The sequence below is a fragment of the Macrobrachium rosenbergii genome, chromosome 31, assembly GCF_040412425.1.
Source record: "Macrobrachium rosenbergii isolate ZJJX-2024 chromosome 31, ASM4041242v1, whole genome shotgun sequence".
NCBI lineage: Eukaryota > Metazoa > Arthropoda > Malacostraca > Decapoda > Palaemonidae > Macrobrachium > Macrobrachium rosenbergii.
This window is the reverse complement of record NC_089771.1, coordinates 32,571,867-32,599,506: the sequence shown is the minus strand read 5'-3', so window position 1 is coordinate 32,599,506 and position 27,640 is coordinate 32,571,867. Positions and strand designations below refer to the sequence as shown.

General features: G+C 36.5%; 1 protein-coding gene across 7 annotated transcripts in view; it reads right to left on the bottom strand.

Moving 5' to 3' along the window:
* Positions 1 to 27,048, bottom strand: part of ena (enabled) — a 205,831-nt gene extending 178,783 nt beyond the window's left edge. For 2 of the 7 annotated variants that reach the window (XM_067132624.1, XM_067132628.1), the window contains exons 1-2: positions 26,888 to 27,048; positions 18,768 to 18,906 (exon numbers count right to left, since the gene is read on the bottom strand). In XM_067132624.1, the coding sequence (XP_066988725.1) occupies positions 18,768 to 18,778 (11 nt within the window). In that variant the 5' untranslated portion in view covers positions 18,779 to 18,906; positions 26,888 to 27,048. Of the gene's footprint in view, positions 1 to 273; positions 464 to 18,767; positions 18,907 to 19,226; positions 19,246 to 26,887 lie in introns of those variants that run through there. The other 5 variants (XM_067132626.1, XM_067132629.1, XM_067132619.1 and 2 more) reach the window with 3 other exon arrangements.
* Between the last annotated feature and the right edge of the window lie 592 nt (positions 27,049 to 27,640).

The window sequence follows — 27,640 nt, the reverse complement described above, 5'->3', positions numbered from 1 at the left end:
GTCTAGAGGGCTGCAATTTGGTGTGTTTGATGATTGGAGGTTGGATGATCAACATACCAATTTGCAGTCCTCTAGCCTCAGTAGTTATTAAGATCTGAGGGCGGACAGAAAAAAGTGCGGACGGACAGACAAAGCCGGCACATTAGTTTTATTTTCAGAAAACTAATAAAACCTCTGGTGAGATTTTTCCTTTTTTCACTGCCAACAAATCCTGAAAATTCCGTGACATTCTACTGATAATACAAATTACTGTAAATCAGATTCAAAACTCACCTGATTTTCCCACTTTGGAGGAGACTTCTGCCCAGACGTTGCCTTTTGCTCGTTGGTCCTTGTATTCGGAATAAGAAAGCTGCCACAACGATGGATATCTGGCATCTTCCTCCACAAACCTCATCTTGTTCCTCAGGAAACTTAGGAGCCATGTCGCCGGTACCCCTTCCAGTTCAAGCAATCGTTCACCCTCCAGCTGACTGACTATTCAGAACCAACGATGATCGTTAACAAGGCCAAGAGAAAGGGATCTGCTCACTTCCCCCCAAAATTCCTCACGTAGGCGGAGCTTCGTCTACCTACTTATTGCGTCAGCAGGCGAATTGCCGTAATAAGTAGTTACCTCTAAGATACGTCATCGCCTACGTAGTTACCCCAGGTGGGAGGCGACTCCGCCCAACTGGTATAGACCGTTAACGACTCTACCGTCAGTCGTTCAAAGCAAAACAGCCCAGTTAACAGAAACGAGCAAATCAGTGATTTAAAAATCGTTTGACCGAGCGAAACCTACCTTTAAACACTGGGCAGTTACTATAGATTTTGAAAAGCAGAGGGAACTAGAAGATATATAGGCATATCATACTGTAATTATATCTGCCTAATAACCAGTCGTCACTTTATTAGAAGGAACCAAACATGAAAGATAGCAAGAACAAATATAATATACTTTTGTTTTACGAGCAGCGAGTGACACTGGGTCTGGTCGGTTCTTGGATGGGAAACCACCAAGCAAAACGAACTGACGTTGGCACACAGATAAATACCCTGACCCCCTACGGTGCACGGAGACGGGTTAAAAAATGGCACAAAGCTCTCCGTGAGAAATATTTATATGCATATGCGTATATATATATGTATATACTCCTACTCAAAATATAATATATACCGTATATATATATATATATATATATATATACACACACATAACATACGTCTGAAATATACTTTTCTTAAGTAATGAAGCATGACTTTATACATATATACATATATATGTAAATTCATGCCTCATTACATGAAATTAACATAAGGACAGAAACAGTTCCTTCTACTCTAGTTCACGATTAAGAATATGCAAAAAACAAAACACTTCGTCACAAAGAGAATACCCTACGTGGTCATAAATAATCAGGTTGAGATCTCTCTCTCTCTCTCTCTCTCTCTCTCTCTCTCTCTCTCTCTCTCTCTCTCTCTCTCTCTCTCTCTCTCCACAGTACAGGAACACTGCTACGTCAAATCTGCGAACGAAGCTGAATGTCACGTCACAGGTCAGGTATTCCCCAGTGGGCATCCCGGAACCAGCGGGCATCCCAGAATGAAAATTAACATGGGAGTGTGTGTGTGTGTGTGTGTGTGTGTGTGTGTGTGTGTGTGTGAGTAAACACAAACGTATTTTCTCCTATGGACCTATTCAGTAAATAAGTTTGCCTTATAAAAAAAATAAGATATTCTCCTTATACTATAAATTATCAGACATGTAATTATATCAAACTTCAACTAAGATCATGGCGTGAAGGCTCTGTGCAAATTAACAATGAAGAATAATAATTACAAATCAAATTACCGAGTAAAGAAAATTGTGACTTGGTAAAACAAACAGACAGAGGTCTTTGCTACATTGCCAGACTAAAAAGCAGGATTAATAAAGATGAAAAAACTGGAATTTAACCCCTAACCCCAAAAAAATACACCAACGAACTTCAAATAAAAGTCCTTTTAATTAAACAATATGTGTCCTTGAAGATCCACCACCCTCTAATCTAACTCACAATCAGATCACCCTCTTATACACCAGCTCATTTGTCCTTTGGCTCGCGATCAACGCGTCTGAAACACGACCCAATCCATCGGCGTGTTTTCCAGTGACCCACAAAACACAATGTCGAAGAGACCGCGAGGAAATCATAACCTACTTGGCAGCGGTATAATCGCGGCGATGCCAGCCGATGTCAGCAAGCGACCTGGATGTTTCTTATGCTGTTGTTGTTTTGGATTAAGCTGGCCTTATGCCAGCACGGGCTCTCGCTCACAGAGCAGTTTATACAGCTTAAGAATAAACTATCAACAGAGAGAGAGAGAGAGATTAATGTTCTTCCCAAATTCAAGTTCACTTCCTGCTAAAGAGTAAAGACAATCTTAAGAGAGAGAGAGAAAGAATTACTATTGTTTCCAAATACAAGTTCATTTCTATCTTGTGAATAAACACACACACACACACACACACACAGAGAGAGAGAGAGAGAGAGAGAGAGAGAGAGAGAGAGAGAGAGAGTTAAAAAAAATTAACATTGTTCCAAATTCAAGTTGACCTGTTTTCAACAGAATAAACACCACACTGAGAGAGAGAGAGAGAGAGAGAGAGAGAGAGAGAGAGAGAGAGAGAGAGAGAATTTATTCACTCGATTAACTCGCTTCCTTATTTTTTCTTCCCGACGACATGCAAACGCATTCTTGGAAGAGGCCAACGCGCTAATCCCAGGACCGAAGGACTGACAGTCTCTCTCTCTCTCTCTATCTTTGATCCTTTCCCCCAAAATTAAAAGTTGCCAGGTGACATTCATTCCAGTTCCACGGGGCCAAGCATTCCAGTCGGAATCGATAAAACTCACGCGGGAATATTAATTTTAGGATCGTCATAACAATTCGTTTGTCTGACGGTCAGTTGAATTTGGGCACTGTTTCCTGCGTGAGATCATTATGTTCTCTCTCCTGTTTGGTTTCTAAATAGACTAGAGATATTGAAAATAAGCCTCAATAGTTATTATTAACATTATATTAACTTTCACTTCATGATTTTCTAGCCAAACGATAACTCGATTTTTGCTAAGTTTACATATTGCCAGAGGACTCATATTTGAGGATTCTACTTAAACATCTCGTTTGAAGATTCTAAACGTATATTATTCATAATATTAAACATCTCGGTTTGTAATATGTACAAACAAATATATATAACACAAACGTATATATATATATATATATATATTATATATATATATATATATATATATATATATATATAGTTAATATATATCAGTTATCACCAGACAGGTTTCTCCCAGCATTCAACATTTTTTTACATGTGACAATTCAGGTCACTCTTCCCGAGACTGCGAAATCTGATCTACTCTAATTCCTTCAACCTCCTGACACATCACGAAACTTGCATATACCGTAGCTATTGGTAGCCCTAAAGGCATTTCTTGATGTCAAAATAAATATAAAGACGAACTGCTTACATAAAAAACCTGGCATTTTCATCCAGGAACTCAAACTAGAAAAGAAAGGTCTTTGCAAAACGTACAATTTCATTACTGTTTATATAACTTACGTTACCAAAGAAATTGTTCAGATTAGCCTCTTTGTTATGCCATTAATTTTCCGCCATTTGTCAAATAAGAAGTACATACAATGGAGCTGAGTACAGAGGAATCAAGAGCAATGAAAACACTTCAGTTAAACAGCCAAGAACTCAACAATTTTCCACTGACTTGAGACAAAGTCTGTGTGAGTTAAGAACTTGAAACTGGGTATCTTACTGATCATTTACTGGGAAACTTTCAGTTTCCCAGTCAAGAATATCAACCAGTTCAACAGAAAATAATGACAAAAATTCATGGTCAAAATTAAAAATAAAAATTTCTGTTTAACTCTTAAAATTCATGACCAAACTTCAGAATGCTGTATCTTAATCATCTAAAGATTTCTCACACGTGGCAAGGACATTGTCTGGGAATGAAATCGGAGAATTTTTATATGTCAACTTTTGATAATTAATATAACCATTGAAAATAAGTACGGCAATATAATTTGGACTAAAAGGGGCATGTTACGTACTTAAAAAAAAAAATCCTATTGTAAAATACTTTTCAGACGGTCCAACATCCTCACACGAAACGCATGAACAAAGATAATAAGCAAAACTTAAAGGTCTACGCTGCCCTAAAGTGGAAAACTGCAGTATCTGCAAAATTTTCGAAATTGGGATATGCCACCTAATGGGCTCGTGAAACACTAATACACAGGCTACTGCAGTTTCAGCATGATTCTTCAATGCTTTCCACGAGTATTTAGGGGGTCCCATTTGCAGTATCTGCAAAATCAGTAGCGAGGCAATGGAGTATCTATCATTTCTCTCAGTTCTGTATTTTTGCAGAAATTGCAGTCTTCCGTTTTAGGGCAGTACAGATCCAGGCATCAATAACGTAAACAGGAGACGCCAAAATAAAATGGAAAAAATAAGAGGGGAAAATAGAGACTCGAAAATCTCTCATTAGTTCCAATTTCTCGAGGAATTATCACAGAATATTTCCAGCGTTTCAGCAGCGAGAATAATATTACATCATTTATTCCTCAAATGGACTCCATGCTCACAGAGATAGAAATATCTAATGAATTGCGAGGAAACTGAGACAGATATTCACATAGATTAGATACATTATACATCAAAAACTCTTTCTTTTTCATTCAAGATATTCAACGGCGATCCGGGAACCTTGCAAATCAATACTAATGAAATTCTACGAAGTGGCTGCTAGCTCTCTCTCTCTCTCTCTCTCTCTCTCTCTCTCTCTCTCTCTCTCTCTCTCTCTCTCTCTCTCTGCGTGTGACTGCGTGGGCGAACATATATCTCGACGGATATATGATATGAACTTATTTATACTGTATAGTGAAAGGAAGTTCGGAATATCGATTTCATCATTCATAACATCAGAATGCCTTGCCTCAATAACAAAAACAAACTATATAATCACGTGTAACGAATTAATTAAATAATCTCTCACTCTCTCTCTCTCTCTCTCTCTCTCTCTCTCTCTCACACACACACACACACACACACACACACACACACATATATATATATATATGTGTGTGTGTGTAATATATATATATGTGTGTGTGTGTGTGTGTGTGTAAGTGAGATATATATATATATGTGTGTGTGTGTGGCGAAAAGAGAGAAAAAAAGAAGAAAGAAGAAGAAAGAAACGAACCGTTACACGTTCAAACTTTACTGTTCAATTTATCGACATTATTTTTTTTTTTTTTTGAGGGGGGGGCTTCTCACATAATAAACAGTCATGCACGAAATCGAACACCAATATTATACAAATTCAATAACCGACTAACAAAATCCACTAAGAATAAATTTCCGACACTTAAATTTCCAACACATTAAATTTCAACACATTAAATTTCCAACACTAAATTTCTAACACTTCAATTTCCAACGACTTCTCAGTTACCTCTGATCCTTACCGCCCACATTTCCCTACATGGACTTGTTTACAAACAAATGTTAGAATGTATACGGCGGTGCATCTTTCACACACAAACAATATCTCTCGGGACCCGGCTAACTGTTTTAGGTACGTCAAATGTAGCGGGTATGTGATTATAAACAAGTTTTCTCACACAAATCCTTTTATGTGTGTGTGTGTGAATATATATATATATATATATATATATATATATATATATATATATATATATATATATATATATTATACATATTACTATATAGTATATAGTAATATATAATAGTATACATATATATATATATATATATATATATATATATATATATATATATATATATATATATCTTCTATCTATATATATATATATATTATACAGAGAGAGAGAGAGAGAGAGAGAGAGAGAGAGAGAGAGAGATTAAAATTAAAATCACTCTGGATAATACGATTCTCCTTGACTCTCATGAAACAACATCCCACCCCCTCCCCAAAAAAACTGGAGACTACCGGGAAAGAAAGAAAGTCGAAATAAGCAAGGCCAAATAAAAATACCGGAGGAACAGCAACGTAGAAGAAAAATAAGGACAGAATAACTGGGTCACAGAAACAAAAAAATGACAAATAACTAGCCCATGGCCTCTATCTCATCATGGCAACGAGCCATAGCCTTAAGACATAACCATAAATCCAAAATAGATGTCTAATTTACACTTGAAGTCTGTCTCTCTCTCTCTCTCTCTCTCTCTCTCTCTCTCTCTCTCTCTCTCTCTCTCTCTCTCTCTCTCTCATGGCGGCTGAAACGAACCAGTCTGTGCAAGATATAATCTTCTGAATGACAGTCGTAAACTCAACTAGAATTAGAATAAGAATATGAGATTTAGGCGAAAGGCCCAGCGCTGGGACATATGAGGTCATTCATCAGCGCGGTTGCACTGTGAAACAACTGTTAGGAGAGGATGGAAATTAGGATGGAAGAAAGGGAATGAGAACGGAGGTACAGTAAAAGGAATGAAAGGGGTTGCAGCTTGGAGCCTCAGGAAGGGACGCTGCAAAGAACCTTGGCAAGTAATGCTTACAGTGCACCGCGTGAGGCGCACTGGTGGCGCTACCCCCTCTACGGGAGTCGTGAACTGGAGAATTCTTGTATGATAAAACATGGACCTCACGTATCTAGCATGCTTCAGCTGAACTGAGCAATTCATCTCCCAGGCAATTAAGCAACTTAAATTATTCACTCCCCACTCGGAAAGTTACACGCCAATGTATATAATTATTTATAACCAAATGACAATAAATTTACTTTTCGTTTCCTAAAGAAACGTTAAAACTGTTTAAATGAAAAGCTAGTTCTGAATACTCGATTTACTTAATGTACTATTCTGCCCTAAAATGGAAAACTGCAGAGTCTGCAAAATTTCAAATGAGATATGCCACCTAATGGGCTCGTGAAACACTAATACACAAGTTACTGCAGTTTCAGAATGATTCTTCAGTGCTTTATTTAGGGCGGTCCCATTTGCAGCATCTGCAAAATCAGTAGTAAGGCAAGGGAAAACTGCAGTATCTACCATTTTCTCAGTTTTGTATTTTTGCAGATACTGCAGCTCAGAATGATTCTTCACTGCTTTATTTAGGAGGTCCCATTTGCAGTATCCGCAAAATCAGTGGTAAGGCAAGGGAAAACAGCAGTATCTACCATTTTTCTCAGTTTTGTATTTTAGCAGATACTGCAGTCTTCCATCTTAGGGCAGTATTACCATGAATCATCCAACCGAAAATCATAAGGCAACACTCTCTCTCTCTCTCTTTTCAAGTCCACCACCGAAAAACAAATAAAAAGCAAATAAAAAACAAACGGATTCCTTACAGAAAAAATAAAAGTAAAACCCCTTTACCCATCTGATTCTCTTTTACGCAAATAGAAGGTCTCGGAGTTAAAATAACGTGAGGGTAAAGTACCCGAATTCCCCAGCATCACGAACCATCTAAAAGGAGACCTGAAGTCATTTTCCAATTTTACCGACTTCCGCGAAGACAAACTTAGCAACGAAGATTACCATGAGATCCAAGGGCTCAATAAAAATACCAGACATGTGTAAGCGGGGAGAGAGAGAGAGAGAGAGAGAGAGAGAGAGAGAGAGAGAGAGAGAGAGAGAGTTTAAAGCATACAGCAGGTGGTTGAAATAAGAATTTACGTTCCTTAATGTTAAGGTCGCCAACTGCGTCCAAGAAACTAATTTGGATATTTACCTATTTTTCTCTCAGGTCAATAAACGAAATGCATATAAATCTTAACTACTCAGGCCCAAGGATAATATAAACAAGGAAAAAATGCGCCGAAGTTTCTTCGGCGCAATCGAGTTTTCTGTACAACCGCTACAGCGTATAATCAAGGCCACCGGAAACAGATCTGTCTTTCGGTGGTCTCGGTATGATGCTGTATGAGTCGCGGCCCATGAAACTGTAACCACGGTGCGGTGGTGGCATATCCTATATCGTTGCTAGAAGCACGATTATGGCTAATTTTAACCTTGAATAAAATAAAAACTACTGAGGCTAGAGGGCTGCAATTTGGTATGTTTGATGATTGGAGGGTGGATGATCGACATACCAATTTGAAGCAATCTAGCCTCAGTAGTTTTTAAGATCTGAGGGAGGACAGAAAAAGTGCGGACAGGCATAAGTGCGGACGGACAGACAAAGCCGGCACAATAGTTTTCTCTTACAGAAAACTACAACTGACACTTGCTCCTCAAAGAAGCAGCAGAGAATCAGAAGCTGAGCAGTGGATAAAAATTCACAGACCAAAAAAAAAAGTAACAAATAACTAAAGACAATACAAACGTCCATAGCTGAAGTAGCAGCATTAGCCAAAGCATTAAGGCCTTCCGGAGCTAATTTGTGTCTCATCGGTCTTCTAATTCATAAGAAAAACGTTAGATCGTATCAGCAAAGACTCTAATCTTAATTAAAATACAGAAAAACACTAACGTCAAACATCGATGCAATCCATTTGTACACCACAACCCCTGGCAATTCAATTAAAACAATACCTATAAACTCCAAATTAAATAAATAACAAAAAAGAACATCCGTAGCTGGCGCCCGTTCAACCAACCCCGAGTTCAGAACCACAGGGGCACTGGAGAAAAGCAGCGACGAACGACAAGACATTTGCTTATCTAGATTCGTTCAGTGGTGTGGGTACAGGGTCCGATGACCCTGAGACAAGATCTGCTGCATCGAAAACCGACGGCCACAGACACAACACCTGCCGACGGTTAGCCAATGCACAGGTGTCTGGAGACGCAGCAGAGTACACCGGTCTCTTGGGCTCTATTTGTTGTTGTTATTATTATTATTATTGAGAATTAAGAGCCACAGTAGTGTTGCAAATAATCTATGTACAGAGTTAGAATCGATAAGGAGAGACTTTCAGATACTACTAAGTAGTCCTCATATATATATATATATATATATATATATATATATATATATATATATATATATATATATATATATATATATATATATATATATCTATATGAGAATACAGTGGAAGTATCTGAAAAGTCTCTCCTATCGTTACAACTCTGTACATAAATATTTGAAGGTAACTGTAGTTTTACTGAATATTATGGCCCAGTTACAGAGTCGCCTTGTTTCAATATTATCATTATTATTACTATTATTATTCAGAAGATGAACAGCGTAATTTGGACATTCTCGCTCTCGCTCGAAACGAGGGTCTTCCTGATTTAATACCTCTCCCCTATCAGTCCACAAAAACAACCTTTTCTAAATCAAATCACCCAAACTGAAGAATCTCGTGAGTCTTATTACACTGCGTCAGGTTTTAGATTCCTTAAAATCTCTACATACGAAAGTTTACCCAAAGTCTTCGACAAAACCAAATAATCTGTTTTCCACTGATAATACGACAGGAAGGAAGTCCTGTCAATATCATCTGTGGTCTGACGTCAGCAGGATTCTTTCCTGACACTGAAGTGGGTTTTAAATAATAGCCCTGATATATATATGTATATATCACAAAAATAAAACACACACAAAAAAAAAAGAGCTCTACATCCCCTCTGACCAAACTGTCACTAAACTTCTCTACACGTGAAGCTCATTCCCTCCTCAACACCGCGGCAGACGAAGAAGCTTTATCTGGCCCGATGATCGTGGAAGCTTACCAAAAAACAAGCTTCCTGTTCCAACGTCCACTCGGAATAAGGATTCTACTCGATAAACAAAACACTCGGAGTGTTTTTTTTTTTCTCTCCCTCTCCCGACTCTGATACAGTTAGCTTTTTCTCTTGAATTTTTCCTGTTCCTTGGCTTTCCTTTATTTTTTGTCCTCATCTGCATAACGGAAGATTGTCCGTTCCTTGTTACTGCCGTTATAATAATTTCCAATCTTTCCCAATACCTACATATACATAAACACACACATACACATATGTGTGTGTTAGTGTAACAATGCAGCTTTTACCATAAGAAAGGTGGCCTTGTAGTTTTCAAGCAGTTATACATACATACATACATACACACACACACACACATATATATATATATATATATATTCCTATATATATATAGAGAGAGAGAGAGAGAGAGAGAGAGAGAGAGGCTGATTCCCCAGAAAAGAAAAGAAAACAATGAACATTGCCAAATGGAGTTTTAAAATGCTGATTCATGGATAATCTACTGAACTTCCACATTACTAGGCTTTGTGTATATACACAAAATACACACACACACACATTATATGTGTGTGTGTAAATCTGAACTTCAATATATTCTTTTCCAACACAAATAACACTTACTCATCTACTCTCTCTCTCTCTCTCTCTCTCTCCCTCTCTTCTCTCTCCTCTTCTTAACACCCTGCATAAAAATACCTTCCTCGTACAGAGGCACTTCTTCCCTCATTCTCTTCGCTGCAATCAATGTCAATGTCTCCCCCCCTTTTCCCACTTTAGTATCCTTCTTCCTCTCTACACATCATTTTATTACTTACGACTAACAATCACCCTCCCCAACTCTCTCTCTCTCTCTCTCTCTCTCTCTCTTCTCTCTCTCTCTCTCTCTCTCTCTCTCTCTCTCTCTCTCTTCATTCCATTATTCACTACTAACAATCACCCTCCCCAACTCTCTCTCTCCCCATCCTGTTTTTCACTAACAATCACCCTCCCCAACTCTCTCTCCCCATTCTGTTTCTCACTTACAATCACCCTTCCCCAAATCTCTCTCTCCCCATTCTGTTTCTCACTAACAATCCCCCTCCCAACTCTCTCTCTCCCCATTCTGTTTCTCACTAACAATCACCCTCCCCCAACTCACTCTCTCTCTCCCTCTCTCATTATCTCTTAGGCTTATATCCAAGCGAGAGGTATTCTTGACACACTAAATTTAATTCCTTTGACACAGAGACCTCACATATTTTTTCTTCTTCTTCTTCTTCTTCTTTTCTTGGTTGTTTAAATGGGATTGCCTGTGCCGTTGGCGTCGTTTTTTCCTTAGCATGAACGAGGTTGTTTATGTTTTTTTTTATATAATATTTATAAGGCAAATATCGTATTTTATAGTTTTACTATTTAATGTTAATTCATACTTTCTTCTGGTATTTTAATGGCTAATGTCAAACTTGCCTTTCTTGTAATCCCTTTTATCATTTCAATTCTAAGAATCTTGAAAAAAAGACGAGATAAAACATTTAATAACCAAAATTAACTTCGACTGCCAACATACATTAACAAAAACTAACTTCGACCGTCATATTCCAACTCATTCCAAATTTCTCCAGCCTACAACAGGACCCCATTCAAACCCTATCCGGCACATCAAACCCAATTCGGAATTCAAAGCTGAACATAATTGACTTCAACGACCAGTTCAAATAACGATCGAATCAGCTAAACAGGAAGGTTGCCATGAGGCAGTCTCTCTCTCTCTCTCTCTCTCTCTCTCTCTCTCTCTCTCTCTCTCTCTCTCTCTCTGAAGCTCAGCGCACCTCAAATAGAAACATACACATGCAATCTTCTAAATTCAATGTTTTCCTTTTCATAAGAACGGCGTCAATACTAATTAGAAAAAGGTGTGACACCTTTACATCTTATAAATATACAAACAATACTTTTACGACGTACAAAAGAAACAAAAAAAAAATATAGAAAAAAGAAATGACATAGACTAAATATGGTACTAGACATATTTAGCCGAAGCCGAAGCCAAAACACGCTAATCTAGTTAAGCACGACATGACGTTAAAAAAATAATACATTATCTTTGTTTCTCTTTTCAAACTAACTATCTACCTGGTTAAGAGTTGAAACTGACGAGCAATGGGATATAACAAGTACAAAATGCGCCTAAGTTTCTTCGGCGCAATCGAATTTTCAGTACAGCGTATAATCAAGGCCACTGAAAATAGGTTTATCTTTAGTGGCCTCGTTATAATGCTGTGTGAGCCGCGGCCCATAAAACTTTAACCACGGGCCGTTGCTGACCTTTCATATATCGTTGCTAGGAGCACGATTATGGCTAAGTTTAACCTTAAATAAAATAAAAACTACTGAGGCTAGAGGGCTGCAATTTAGTATGTTTGATCACTGGAGGGTGGGTGACCAACATACCAATTTGCAGCCCTCTAGCCTCTGTAGTTTTTAAATAAGATCAGAAGGCGGACAGACAAAGCCGGCACAATAGTTTTACAGAAAACTAATAAAAAAAAAAAACGAACACGTCAGCGATAATCCCTTTCCGAAGGGCAGACTCAATTCATTCCCCCGAGCTCCCTCTCTTTCTTTGAATTCTTCCACGAACACTCCCTTTCTCGTGAAAATTAGCCTTCGGGAGGGGCAATTTAACATCTTTACTTGATCGAGTCATGAAGGAATGAAAATGATGCAGTAAAATTAGGGCCTGGCCGAATGGCCTCTTAAAAAGAAAGTTTCAGAACGAACCCGCGCATGCGTACACATACATACATGAATACAGCAGGAGCCTCCTCCCCCCACCGCCCCCAGTGCAATTCGGGCTCTCTGCCAGCAGAGGCGGAACTATAAACAACGACCAGCGTAGAGTCGTAGACAATACAATATGCAGTACTAAACCGTAGAGCGATTATCCGTCTAACGCTCTAACCCGTGCGCATTCGAAGAGATCGCTAGCAAAACGAATTCTTCATTTTTTTGAAAAATATTATTATTAATCAAACCATTCAAACCTAAAAGACCAACTGGCGTGAAAATAAAAAAATACATTGGCCTACACCATGCACCGCACACTATCATTCCCCTTATAAGAGATTTTGTGAAATATGGCTGCTTAAGTCTACCAAGAAAGGCCTTTGTCTAGTGATTAGAGGTTTAGAACCCTCACTTCACTACCGATAAGCCTCAGATTCAATTCTCGAAACACTGGCCAGAACACTAAGCACAGTCGATTCTTGACCTGAGCAGTTAATAGGGTACTTTGTAGGATAAAATCCTCTGGAGCCATTCCCTTAAGAGGGAAAGAATTATGGCAACTGTGTGTCCGTATGTACTGTATGCATGTATGTACGTATGTATGTACACACATAAATATATATTATCATAGCAAAATGATAGATTTTTTAAATTACCTTAAATAAAAAAAAAAATACTGCCCAACCCCTGAAGAATCAAGATGCCTCAAACCACAAACGAATTCAAGTATATAATTTTAGCTTAAGCCTGTGACGTCACAGTAAAAGAAACTGTTTGGGTCTTTTATTTATCATTCTCTCAAATATTATTTTCACGCCTCTTGTTTACGATGTAACGGTTTGGTAGACCAGTTAACTAGCTCTCTCTCTCTCTCTCTCTCTCTCTCAATCCTAGAATTTACGTTAGGCGATCTATGCCCTAACATACACTTTGCCGAAGTCCCAGACGCAGAGATTCGTTGTGCTTATTCATTTGAACTCACGGTCTCAAACTTAGGGAACTGTTTCCCTCGTGCATTTCAGCTGCCTCTAATCAAGCATCGTCCATACTTAGGAATAAGTTAGTCTAGATGATGTAGTTCTTACGCAACAGTTGCTAAGAAGTATTCGTTGCTTCTATTGTTCCAATATTTCTTCTCCGAACGCTGAAAGTTGCAGTTTTTCTACATCTGTTGTCGCTATTCTTCTTTCAGTGAGTCGTCCTTTGACTACAGAAAAAATAACCATACAACTAACTTAACGCGTACTCCACAGCTGTGCTGTTCATCCAGAAGCAAGTTGTTCTTCGGCAGTTGTTTTCCCCACAGCCAAACAACTATCGCATCATCGTGATGGCTTGAGCAGATGATTTCATTATCAGCTCTACTCGGGGACATCCCCTTACATAACCGGTTTTCGGGTTCGCCTCTCTCTCTCTCTCTCTCTCTCTCTCTCTCTCTCTCTCTCTCTCTCTCTCTCTCTCTCTCTCTCTCGTAGTAACGGTTATCCTTGGTAGGTGGAACTTACATTGAACATGGCGATTTTAACATACTCGTATGAAAATGGAATGCAACGCAGACACATTTTCGAAGTCTTGAATTTTAATTTTATCGTATACACAGCAATACAATATAATCTATTCACCAATTTGGGAATTATCGTCAACATCCTAAATTTATTTTTTGGATGCCCTCATCTGATGTTTCCGGCAGGCCCTATTTGAACAATTAACTGTTTATGAATAGTTAAGTCTTCCGTTTCTTAAATGGTAATGATAACCACTTTTACTGTATCTTCTAGTAAAGCTTTCCAGCACGGACAATAAGATAAAGATTATTGTAAGTAAGTTCTAGTATTGTCTCATTATAAACATCTTCAGAAATTATGAAAACATCTGACACTGTTTGTCAACAATGAATGACTTACCTGAAATTCAGGATTCTTTTCAGTCCCAGTACTTGTCTTGGAAATCCTAAACTCAACTGTTCTGTACTCACCTGAAAATGGAAAAACGGTATTTCACATTAACTATGATTCATAAAGGAGTTGAAAACATCAAAAATAATGAATTACCCACTTCCATATGCTAAAAAAAGGTCATGTATTTGAATAAGCCTGTAGTGTGAACAAAATTACAAAATATGTCATATCCATTATAACAGGCATCATCATCTTTGCTCTCTACACTTAAATATTACATCAATTGATGTGAGGGGGTTTGTGATGTGGGAAAACAGTATGCTACAAAAAAAGTCCAGGACAAAAGTCCATTATCACTGATAAAAGTCGTAAAGGTATCAAAATGGATTGATATCCAGCAATGATATGACTTCACCACAGCTCTCTAGAGCTGTAGTATGTATGAAGAGAGAAACCAAACTGATTCATAATGAATGAAATTAACAAAAAACCAAAATAACAGAAGTGTGAGGTGAGGACAAAATATATAACGCGCAGTGCTGTGTGTATATAAAAGATAAAGTAGACCTGAAGAAATTTCAAATACTGTAGTAATGGGAACCGATATATTCAACAGACATGATTTATTTCTTTAAAGTTGATGGCTTTTGAATCCTGAAAACTATAACAAAATACAAAACTCCGGAACCCCTCTGTGTATGTTACCTCTGCAGAAACATTATCAGCATATGACAGTTACTGAACTGTACCCTGTAACCATTCACATATTTCACGAACCATACAAAACAAAATTACAAAACAACTGAAGTCTATTACCTATTCTTTCAACTTGGCTAAATACCATTGATACATTCTGATCACTTAACCATGGCATACATTTGACTACACATCTTCTAAACATTTTCACTTCTCCATTTTTAAAAAGTGCTTTACTATGCATAAACAATTTCAAAAGATTCATTCTCTCTCTCTCTCTCTCTCTCTCTCTCTCTCTCTCTCTCTCTCTCTCTCTCTCTCTCTCTCTCTCTCTGTGTGTAAATGATCTCGTTTTGTTGTCCGTTTGCAAGCTTTGCCACTAAAATTCAAAGTTGAATAACCATCAAGTTACGGACTACAGATTAATTCCCTGACTTTATCCTGACTTCTAAAAACATAAAAAAAAAAACCACAGGTGTCATTTGCCAAACACCATTATTTTACAAGTCATTTTTCCCTATTATCTGCAATAAGTGAAGCAAATCCATAATCAACCATACTAAAATAATTTCTGAAGTCTTGTTGACTTTTACTGTATTCAACTACACACACAGTCCTCAGAAAAAACCATAATAATACTGCAACTATCTGAAAGAACTTGTATAGTGAGTTTAAAGAAAACTACACACTTGCAATCACATAAAAAAAAAGGTGAAGAAGAAGAAGCTGACGTTGACCAAAAGCACACAGCAGTACTTGTGGAGACTGTAAACAAAGCGTGTATAATGGAAGTGCAAGATAAAAACGTAAAGAATGAAGGTGATTGATAAAAGTGCTGCACAGAATGAAATGAATTAATCAACTGTTTCAAAGATGATGATACCACCAACTGTCCAAAATTCAGTAGCGTGCATTTAAGCACAATTTGAAAACGTGATAAAATGTGCAATTTAAAATTTGTAACCTCTGAGGACGAGTGATTGAAAATAAACTTATGCTCTGTAAAATCATTGAAAAGGGCTCGAGTACTGACAACTTCTGGCAATTATTGAACTTAGGTTTGAAACCTTATGCACAGCAGACAGAGATGGTGAGAAACGTCTGTTTTTGATGCTACGTTATGTTTATGAAAATCTTCTGAGAGAAAAAAAACTTACGAGCCTTTCTTATCTACATCCCTTAGAGGAAATCCTGCTCAGTCTCATCCAAAGACTTGGGAAATCCAACCCAACCTATGAAACCTACGAGCAACATTTTAACAAGGCTAATGTGGGGCATATCAAAATGCGCTACCAACAATTATCGGCTTCAATAAATGTCCGAGCAATTGCTGCCCCAGGCAATTTAAATTTATGTTCTGTTAAAGACTAATGGAACCTCATCAATTTTAACACAGAATTGCTGTATATTTAGTACATTTCATCAGGAAAATATCTGACATAAATCTATCTGTTCATCAGACACTGTCGAGAAATCAGAAATTGAAACACTACAACTGCAAGTAATACTTAGTACTGTGTACCAATAACAATCACCCTTAAAATTAAAGTTACTCACCAGCTTATGCATGTAAGGTGCATAATCAAGAATAAAGAAATCAATTAACATTAAAAGGGAGAAATTAGGCCATTGATTTGGCAAAACAAATGACCACTTATCAATAACTGTTTACTCAATAACACATTCTAGTACAGAGCAACCAATCAGCTACAGCAGCCAATGAATAATTCCTTGCATCAGTTTTTTTTACACATTCCCATAGCAAAGACCTTATGCACAATACAATCCAGTCCTGGGAAAAGAAAACAATGGACAAAGCACTATATACCTGTAGATAGCAGGCAAGGCACTGTACTCTCTCAGCGTGTAACACTCTGAACTGGCTTCAAAATTCTGAATATGCAATTCATCTATTCAAAATTTAGCACCACACTATCGTTTGCCTAACCTCTAGCTGCTGATGGTCATCTCCACTCAGGTTTCTCAAGCCCAGGGAGATGTTTCTAAGCTTATACATAAACCAATAATATAAATGAGGGTCACTGATGCTTGGTCAACACGAATGAAATATGGTACTACAGTATAAATGATCACATTCATCCCATTCTCAGGATACATGAACCAAAATATCTTTCTGGACACTTTCATAAATTCACCACTGCTATGTCTCTCAACTATATAAAAAATTAAGTATTTACGTAATACAAAAAACTGACACGTACAAAAACGGGTGTAAAATCATCACACAACACTAAAAAAAAAAAAAAAATTCATTCAAATCATAATGGATTCCGGGAGGTGTGGTTACAAAGACTTCCACAGGAGGTGCCAGTAGCCAGGGGGAAGAATAATGATTACACACCAGTAACATGCAACATAACCAAGTACATTTCAGGGCATTATAAACTCACACTGAAGAGTGACATCCGAACTTGCCAAATTCACATGATGCATACAGCATACCAACCTGCATCACCCATTCGTAGAAACAACTGTTTTTCAGAGACACTGCACAGCCTATCCAACCAATCACATGTTCAAATACTCGAGAGGAAATGAAACAACTTGATGACTATCCACAGACCTAACGAAGTGCCGTGTGTGGCCGTACGTCTCTGCGTAAAGCCATCACCTACAAACAGTAGTTTCTATCACCTATAAACAGTAGTTTCTATCAAGCATAAGAAAGGCGGGGTGGGCTTCTCTCTCTCCGAATATGCATGAGAGTAAGAGGAGGTAACAGGAGCTGAATATTGCATTCACTTTGTGGTGGACATGGGCTATTTCACGTTCAGTTACCTATTGTACACTCAGTAGAAAATAAGTACGCTATCCAGAATAGACCACACACCACTAAATCAAAGACTGTCATGCTTACTATACAGTATGGCATAACAACAGGTAGAGTACTGTACTACTAGATATCCTACAGGGAGGCATGCTACACAGGGCACGAAAATCTGGAAAGAAATGAAACGGAAAAAAAGAAAATCCTTTCTTTAGTCTGCCGCTATTGACACCTACGAAGGATGCACGTACTCCACTCGACCTATTGTGAGCGCTGACTATGTAGCACTACTACCAATTTGTTCACATTTAAATGCCCACACTATCTCCTAACACGTCCTCTTTAGGAGACAAATCTGCTGATTTCTCCAGTACAAGAATAACATAACCTATAACAGGACAACAGTTAACCCAGATATGTCTAGTGGGTAGAGAGACCTTGATCCACGAACAAGTTGTTACTTTTAAATAAAAAGTAGTCAGGAATTATAAGCGATACAGGATTCATAAATTGTCAAGTTGTGACTTCCTCAGAGCGTATCTAGACAAGAACTTTACTGCAGGAAAAAATGGAAATTAATATCGGAACAGAAAGTAACCATGCAGATTTTAAGTCATACCAACACTATTGCTTAGACATTAAGGTTGAGACATCTGATATCTCCAAAGAACATATGCATAAAAAATATATCTTCATATCCAATGCTTTCACATTCAGAGAGTGGCTCCCCTCAGCTTCAGGTTACACACTGAGATTAGGGAAGTTAAGCGGACGTGCATAAAAAAAAAAAGATAGGAGAAAAAATTCAAATACAGTATATATATATATATAGTCTTTTTTAACATATCTAACAAATCTGATGAAATGGACCGGAACTGACCCTGACTCCATTGTGAGTTGTCCAGTTACCAGATGGTAGTAGTGACACTCAGCTCAGGGGAAGGGGGGAGGAGGGGTTTTTGACCCCTGGGTGCTTCAAAGTTTGTCACGTCTTCCTAGTAACGTCACATTACAACAACCTGGGAGAAATGGCTGCTGTCAAACACTCCTATCTCCAGTTAATGCAACTCTCATTATCTTTTGAGACACAAGGACTTGGAAAGCAACTTATCAAGCAAGAAAAGGGGTTAGATACAAGTTATTAATCCAGGAATCAGCAACTGTATATCAAAATTCTCAAAATTACTGTGGGATTGCACTGAAAAATTAAGCACTACTCTATGTTTAGCAAGAACTTGGGGATACACAATGAAAAATTTTCTGGTTTAAAAAAACTTGTTAAATCATTATTATACTGTACAGAAGGATGAATTCAATGGATAAAATGCATAAATAACACCTGATGAGACATTATATGATGTAGAGGGGAAGGAATGCACTTTGTTAACAATGTACAGAGAAAAATTATGACCTAACACAACCACTGCATCAACTAAACTGGCTCCAGGTGTGAAGAGTTCAACGCAATATCAGTCGGAAGTATAATCTTATCTAATCAGTCAATAACTAAGGGATACAAAAAATGTATGTCATAACTGTTTTCTTCACCTAACAATCTAGCTGGATCAAAAAAGCTTATATATATCCCCAACAAAACCTCTCAAGTTGTCATATATCTTTATAATTTATGAGTGAGTAATTATCAATTATTTAATGACATTTAATGTCACCATATTCTGAGCCTCAATTATCTAATAACAAATCTATATCAAAGACTACTAAGAAATTTCAAATTACAAAAATATTGCTGGTGAAGGAGATCACCTATCTGAATCCTAAATTATAAATCGGTTTCAGGGCTAAGCATGAACTAAAATGGCCAATTCTTCCCATGCTGCGTGTCTAACTCCCTATGGTGTCACACCAAGTTTATCTTTTCATTTGTTTATATCAATTAAACATTCCACAGCTAAGAGACAACAAAATTTCATGTGACTGGCTTAACAGTATGAATATATCACCCCTAAAAAAATGAAAAAATAAAAAATAAATCATAATGCCTGGTAATTATCCTAATCAAAAGCTGTTTACGTACATGTCTCACATTAAGAATGATTTAAGCAATATAAAATGAAGGTAGGTATGAAACAAAAAATATTATAAACTCTACTTCACAATTAAACTACCTATTTTCATTAAACCCTCACGCACTAAATGGGGATTACTGTAAGCACAAATTGCCTACCTACACAGATCTGCGCAAAGTTCACGAGACTTGTAATCTTCGAAACAAAAATACAGTAAGACATGTTGTAATAAATATTCTTCCAAGGAATCACCCCTAAATGAAACCAAATACCAGATTACGAGCATAATCTTGATCTACAGTACTTCAAAGTGTTGTGTCTCCCAATAAAGTACTGAAGCAATTTCCCTTAAGATTACGGACACCAACAGACTTCCATGTTGGTCAAAGTCAGTCTCTTAAGACCTCATACAGTTAAACTGACAGTTACATGAAGGAGAATAATAGGCAAAATAAAAGGTTACGAAAGCTTTAGCACGATATGCAATAATGCATGAGCTAAATACAGTACTAGCCTATACAGTAGTAGGTATAAAACAAGTCAAAGCCATGTCACTTTTAACTGTGCTTTACAAGTTTACAACTCAAAACAGGAAGCGTATATTACACAAGCTTATGACAAAAATTATAAAAAAAAGAAAACGACAAACGATTAAAGAATCTCACTGACTGTTTATTATAACTAGGAAAAACAGTGCCTGTAAAAGTACATTATTATTATTATTATAAATTAGTTTACTGAGACCATCCATAACATTTCTAAGCTCTAATAAAGCTTCCCTGACAGTTTTCTTCTAAAATGAAAGTGAAAATTACAGCAAGATAATGTTACGGAAAATGGAAGAGACCAAATGGAGTGGATAAAAACAAAAGTAAAAAAAGTAACTATCTGCAGTGTGTCACACAAGGTTCATTGATTGATTGATTTAATGTTCTCTGGCATTATGACAACTGCGTCACAAGGCATAACATAAGTATCGCTCCTTTCCATGCACGCACCTTTGGGTCTTCTCGTTAAAACCAGGTCCATTTTAATCAAAATCACATACAAACATGAGAAAAATACCTGACAAAGTTGATCTCACTAACACTCAGATCACGAGTTCACGACAAGGCGGGCTTTAATCGGTGGAAACAGTTAATACGTCTTGCAATGCGTTTCCAATTGCAAATGAAGCCCTACGTCACTTGCTGTGCTGTCGTATGGTTTCTGTTTTAACTTTTATGCAACAGTTTTGCAGATCAAGGAATAAAATTGCTGTTACTGTATTTTCTTATCAAAACATTTTTCTTCTGACGCTTTTAGTAGGTAGTTATAATCATGGGTTTAAAAATTCATTCAATATTAGCCATACTTTCAAAAGTTGAAGTCCACACTAACCACCATAAGGAATAAGAATTTATTTTAGCATTTCTTAAATTGTACATATAATAGTTCATTTTCCTGAAATTACTCATGATCTTTAAATCTTTCCAAACGTTTTTACAAACTTGAATAACGAGAGACCAGTGTTTTAATAACTGTGCACTGTTCTTTTGAAATAAACTCAGCCAAATTGCCTAGTACGTATATTTTACTTTTACTCTTCATTGTTCTGTACTGTTCCTTTCATAAATCAAAAGACTTAGCAATGAACAATCAGATACATCAAAATCTACAATCATAAAACTGCGGACATCCATTAAAGTTTCTAAGTTTTCTTGGCTTAATCTCGGCCCAAGTTTTACCATATTGCAAATGAATTTAATAAGCAATTAGTAATAAAATTGTAAAACAAATCTAAAAAAGGCAAAACTATTCTCCACCAAATAGCATTATCACCAACAAACTTAATTATACATATCCTGTTTTCTAAAAACTGTAAGATAGGATGATTTATAAATTGTATAAGAACTCTCAAAATGCTGATTGTTTTATGAGTATAAAATACTTCGTAGAAGCAATTCACATATAAACATACACAGAACCGGTACTACATGTAGCCTATACTGTATCTGTAAAACTTCTCATCACTTGGGCTAAATGATATCCAATGTATGAAACGGTAGCTTACAATCCACCTTTAATTAGGCAAAAAGTGTGTTCCTGACTTCATATTCTTTGTTGTTACTAGATACAATCCGTACTGTACACTTTTTATTGATATTCTACTATAACTGTATCAGGTAGCTCCTGTACTATACTTAACACTAAACATACTGCACTCTGTAAAACAAATGCTTTACAAAACCCTGTGGAAGATGCCAACCCAAGAAATTACTTGGCCATCAAATTGGTTTTATAATTCAAATACAGGTTCCAGTAATTTAAAATTTATGTACAATACAACAGCTTTACTGGCATGCAACATGGGTATATATACTTTGCAAAATATGCATGCTGTTTATGATGATTTCAATGATACCCCCAAAAGAATACTGTCAATCTTGAACAACTAGTAAGAAATTTCCTTGATGTATGTAACAAATTTGTGACAGTTTTAAAAGTTTGAGGATACAATGTTACTAGTTCCTATTTGACACTTTGAGCAAACCTACATCACAGTGCAGTAGTATAAGCTCATTGAGTAACTTACACAATGATTGTCCTACAGAACAAATGCAAAAATAAAGTAGTGTGTGTTAGGGCATTGTGCCCTTTCAACATTTCATATTTTTCATTAATGTTTCTTTTAATAAATGTCACCACAAAAAATAAATTCTTCCAAGAGGCTACTGCAGGCATCAGTGAAGCCTTGGGCAATTAACTAGAGAAATAACATACGTCTGAGATGTAATACTGACCCTCGAAGGTCCCTCCATTGCTTAATATCCCCAGTGGCGTAAGACCCAGGTTGTGTTTTTATACAAAGTGCTGCTGTAGTTTTAGGCTAAATGCAATGAGCCCTCAGCAGTATATATCTTTTCTAATGCATCTACTCAGGAAAAGGGGATACTTGTACTCTAATTAAAATGAAATTAATAAAAATACAAAGACCAGATAACTACAGTACTACATAAATGATACAATGGACTCTGATCTACCTGCAGCATGATCTAGTAAAACAATTAAGAGGTTATTCCCATCTCCATAAAAATTGGCCAAAGTTAATGCAAAATCAATAAAATAGCGTATGTGGGGTATTTTGCATTTCCACTGGTTAGCCTGCTTAAAAATGCAGACAGCCTACTGCAACTAAAGTATAATGAAACACCCTACAATCACCTCTTAGTAAAATCAAGAGGCAAGCTAAATTGGGTAACCTATTTCCCAGTTTCAAAACAATAATAGAGTATAATCACAATAACTAACAAAGTATTGCCAATTCTGATAAAACTCACTAAGTAAATTAGTAACCAACTGAATTCACATTTTAAGATTTTAAAATATAATATATGTAGGACTCTTATTAAATAAAGTACCAGTATAACATATCTTCATAAACACATTTCTTCACTTAATAGTACAATGAATAGTTCTTTAAAAATCAGTACTATATATCAGAGAGTAAAATCTGAATAAACATCACCTCAATTGAACTCCTATTTATTTTAGCAGAAAACATATCGCTTTCTTAATGTAATATGACAAGGGGAAACTAGAAATTTTCAGAAATATAGTAATACGTTATGCTTGTGCAACTGCTGTAAGTTAAGAATAATGTTACTTTTCAACCTCCAGACATGACGTAAATTGAAGATCTTCCATAGTTTGCAAGAATGGCATACTTTTGGCAAAATTACATCAAAATCATACTGGAAATTTACAAAATTTACCCTTTCGTAGTGCCTACTCGTATGGAACTGTCAATCATTATCAGTATGACTTCTCGTGCCTGCTACCTAATGATCACATAAAAAGGATACATTTTAACATCAGCCTCATCTAGACTAGCCTACACCATCCTACCTGGCCCAGGGTGGAAAGGGAAGGCTGCACGCACACCCTGCACCAACTCAAACAACACAGGCCTACCATCGCTGAGGATGCAAGTAAAAGTAGGCACTGCAAACATAATCTATACAAATAACAGCACTAATTCCTGTACAGTTCTGTACACTTGAGCTATCCACTTTCTTATGATTTATCTAACAAACTTTCCCAATAAAGACAAAGGTTATACATTCTACAAGAACACTTCAATCATATTAATAGGCAACACCTACCATCAATTGCTGATAATTCTGAAATACTAGACCAACCACCATATATTAGGCAGCGATAATCTTTAAACAATTAAGAGCGTGTAAGATGCATCTGTATAGTACATTAAATATGGCAGAAATTTACTTTTCAATGAAACATCAAATATTACTTAATTTTGACTGACAGCTATTCAGTTGCCAACAACCAAAAAGCAGTCATCTTGGATATGTATGCAGCTTTCCGATTCATTACATTTACAGTTATTCTACGCTGTATGATGTAATCACTGGCTGGCATAATCAGCCCAGTAGATGCATCATACATAGGCTACTCATCAATCATTATATAACAAAGATTTATCAGAAAACTACTTCACTGTATTTTCAAATTGGAAACATTTGGAATACTGTACGTACCAATAAACCAAATTCAACCTTTATGTAATACAGTATGTACTTGAAGGACATAAGTAGCCTATTTACATGATGCTTGGGCAAACAATTCAAACTTGATCTTGCCTATCCTTATAAATTCGTGCCTGATGTTTTATGTACTAACCTGCCTTCATAAAATTACTTGCTAAACAGTTGAATCACTAAGTTTACTATCCTATATGATCCTAAGTCAGTTGACTTACAATTTAAGAATAGAAACTCAAAAATTACTAAAGTCACAAAACCATATGAATTGAGACAGTTATCAAGCTGACTGTGAAAGCATACCATATGCAATGTCACTGCCAAGCCAAATCAACAGTGATAAAACACGGTCATTAGCCGAATCAACAGTGATAAAACGCAGTCATTGAATGGTACCCTTGATATTGGTGATTTATTGCTGAAATACACACTATACAATTTTACCAGTTTATCTTATAATTTAATTACTGTAATTTTTGTATAACAAAAATTGTTCCAGTATTATCATAATAAAACCCAACACTTGTTACTGATTTATATTAAAGCAACGTAATCCACCCAAGTGGGGAATGTGATGAAGCCATTGCATATCTGCTAGTACATTTCGCCCAATACATATTACTACCAGATGTTTACATTTTGCAATGTCTGCATAGTTTGCAACACAGCTACCACAGCAAATAGATCTAACTTTAATTAATAGCCTCATTACGAGAAAGGAATTAAATAATTCTTTTATTAATATGCAGGTTATGGTGATTGTTGCAAATATGGAAAAAGACAAACTCTAAGAATTCTTTACGACAAAGTGATAACAGTCTCAGCTGAAGCTCTGTTAAAATACCATTTGATAATGCTACACTGACACTATTTACAACTTGTTACAGTTTAAAATATAAGAATGAATATAAAATTGGTAATGTTGTAAACCTAAGCTTCCATCAATGTGCATCCTGGTATCTTTTTTTTTTTTTTTTTTACAGTAGGTCATGATAACAAGAGTGCAACTGTAAAGTTATTAGCAGAAAATTAATGAAAATTTCTGATATTACAAATAAATATGTCCTTTTACACTTTTTACACAGAAATGTCCCTACCATATAATTTAATATAGATATAATACAACTCTTGATTCCTACGTTACGTGTGAAACGAATGCTTTGTTTAGAGTCGTTAACATATATTAATGAGTTGTCGGCAGTAGACATAATGCATATACAGTAATAAAATGCATATAATAAAACCACAATAACTCTGCATCCATGTATAGTAATTTACAATTTTTCATTGTAAGTCTGGCTTAGGCCTAAAAATTAACAAACTGAATTTGACCATTACTTTTCATCTGAATTACGCAAAATAACTTAAAACTTTTTTAGACTTAGCTACTAGGTCTAGAAGCATCATACTTGCTTATGATTGTCAAATATTGATTGTGATCAATCAGAATTACCATCCACCCTTTAGCCTGAACAATAAAGACCATTGGCATTGACTCCATAATTCCTGTTAAAAATGAATTCTACCATTATTATAAATGTTAAAAATTAACTCTAAATGGAATTTTTAAATGTTTAGGTGTATTAATTACAGACGTTATTAATAGTGATCAGTTATAATTATCATCTACCCCCAGCCTCAAAAATAAAACCAAATGCATTAAATCCATTGTTTCTGTTGATAATTAATTTCTTCATTGATATGTTAAAGATGCCATTTTTAAATGTTAAGTCTGTTAATTACTTACATTAAATGTTTAGTGTTGGACCTACGAACCAGTACCCCTAGATAGCTATGAGATTCTTATTAGTATCTACCTAGTAATTCTTTGTTCTTATTTATAATTCTTCATTTTTATAAGATATCCATGTTAAATGTTAAAAATGCCGTCTTTAAATGTTAAGTCTGTTAATTATTTACATTAAATGTTTAGTGTTGGACCTACGAACCGGTACACCTAGAGAGCTAAGAGATTCTTATTAGTATCTACCTAGTAATTCGTTATTCTTATATACAATTCTTCATTTTTATAAGATATCCATAAACCCATTGCGTACCTAACCCTGACTCAGCCCCCTGCCGAAAAAGGGGGGCGGAAAATAAAACGTAAATCACACTTCGACCTTTAAGAGATGAGGGGGACCTCTGCTCTGGACACTCAATAACAAGGCAAATGTCCGTCTAAATGGCCCCGAGGCCCCTGGAAAAGCGCCCTAACTCGCCCTGAACCGCAAACGACACCTCCCTCCTGCCGATCTCGCCGGCGGCGACACTTAAAGGGAAAGAGCGCGTCTTGCGGCCGCGTCTTCTGTCACTTAATATCAACAAAGGACAACAACGCCCAAAAATAAGTCTCTGGGAGCCGCAGAGGCTTTTCAGTCCTGGACCCCATTTTACGGGCGTTTTCGCCCCCCCAGAGCGTGACTCACCTCATTTTGGCGCTAATGAGTGATCCAAAACGAATGGGCGCTTCTTTTCACTAGGAAATTCCCACGTAAATCCTCATCAAGACCATTTATAGTTTGAAATGTGACTCGACTTATCTAACACAAGTGTGCGCTCACTATGCTACACTGACACTGGCGGCCATATTGGAAAAGAGAATTCAACCCTCATTGCCAGACTGGTCTACCCTGCGAATCTTCCCAATTCATCTTAGCAAATCGTACTTCCCGTTGTCATAGGTGCGATTAAATACTCGTATATTTATCTGTCAACACGATCATTTTGTATATTAATGCAGATTAACGACGTAAATAATGCCAGTAAGATATATCCTTAGTAAAATCTGACAATACATGTAGCATTCATTAGTAAACTAAAATATATAAATATATTCACACTGCACGATAGTTCGGTCTATTGTATTATTAAATCATATTTTATAATAGTTTATATAATGCTGATAAATATCACTCATAAACTAATGTACAGTTAGTGAATGCTTTTCTGTTTACGAAAATTGTGGGTGCCAGAACTACGATAACATTAAATTGCACGGTTCAATAACCTAGAGGGTCCATTCTGTTGCTTGCAAAGACTTGTGACCGATCGAAAGGCCCCGATCACTAATTGCAAATCGTGTTTCGCACAATGGCGAAACACTGTCTATGGGATCGTTTTAATGTTGCAAGAAATTAGTATTTTGAAGAAAGTAAAGAAGCATGGACACTGTACTTTCT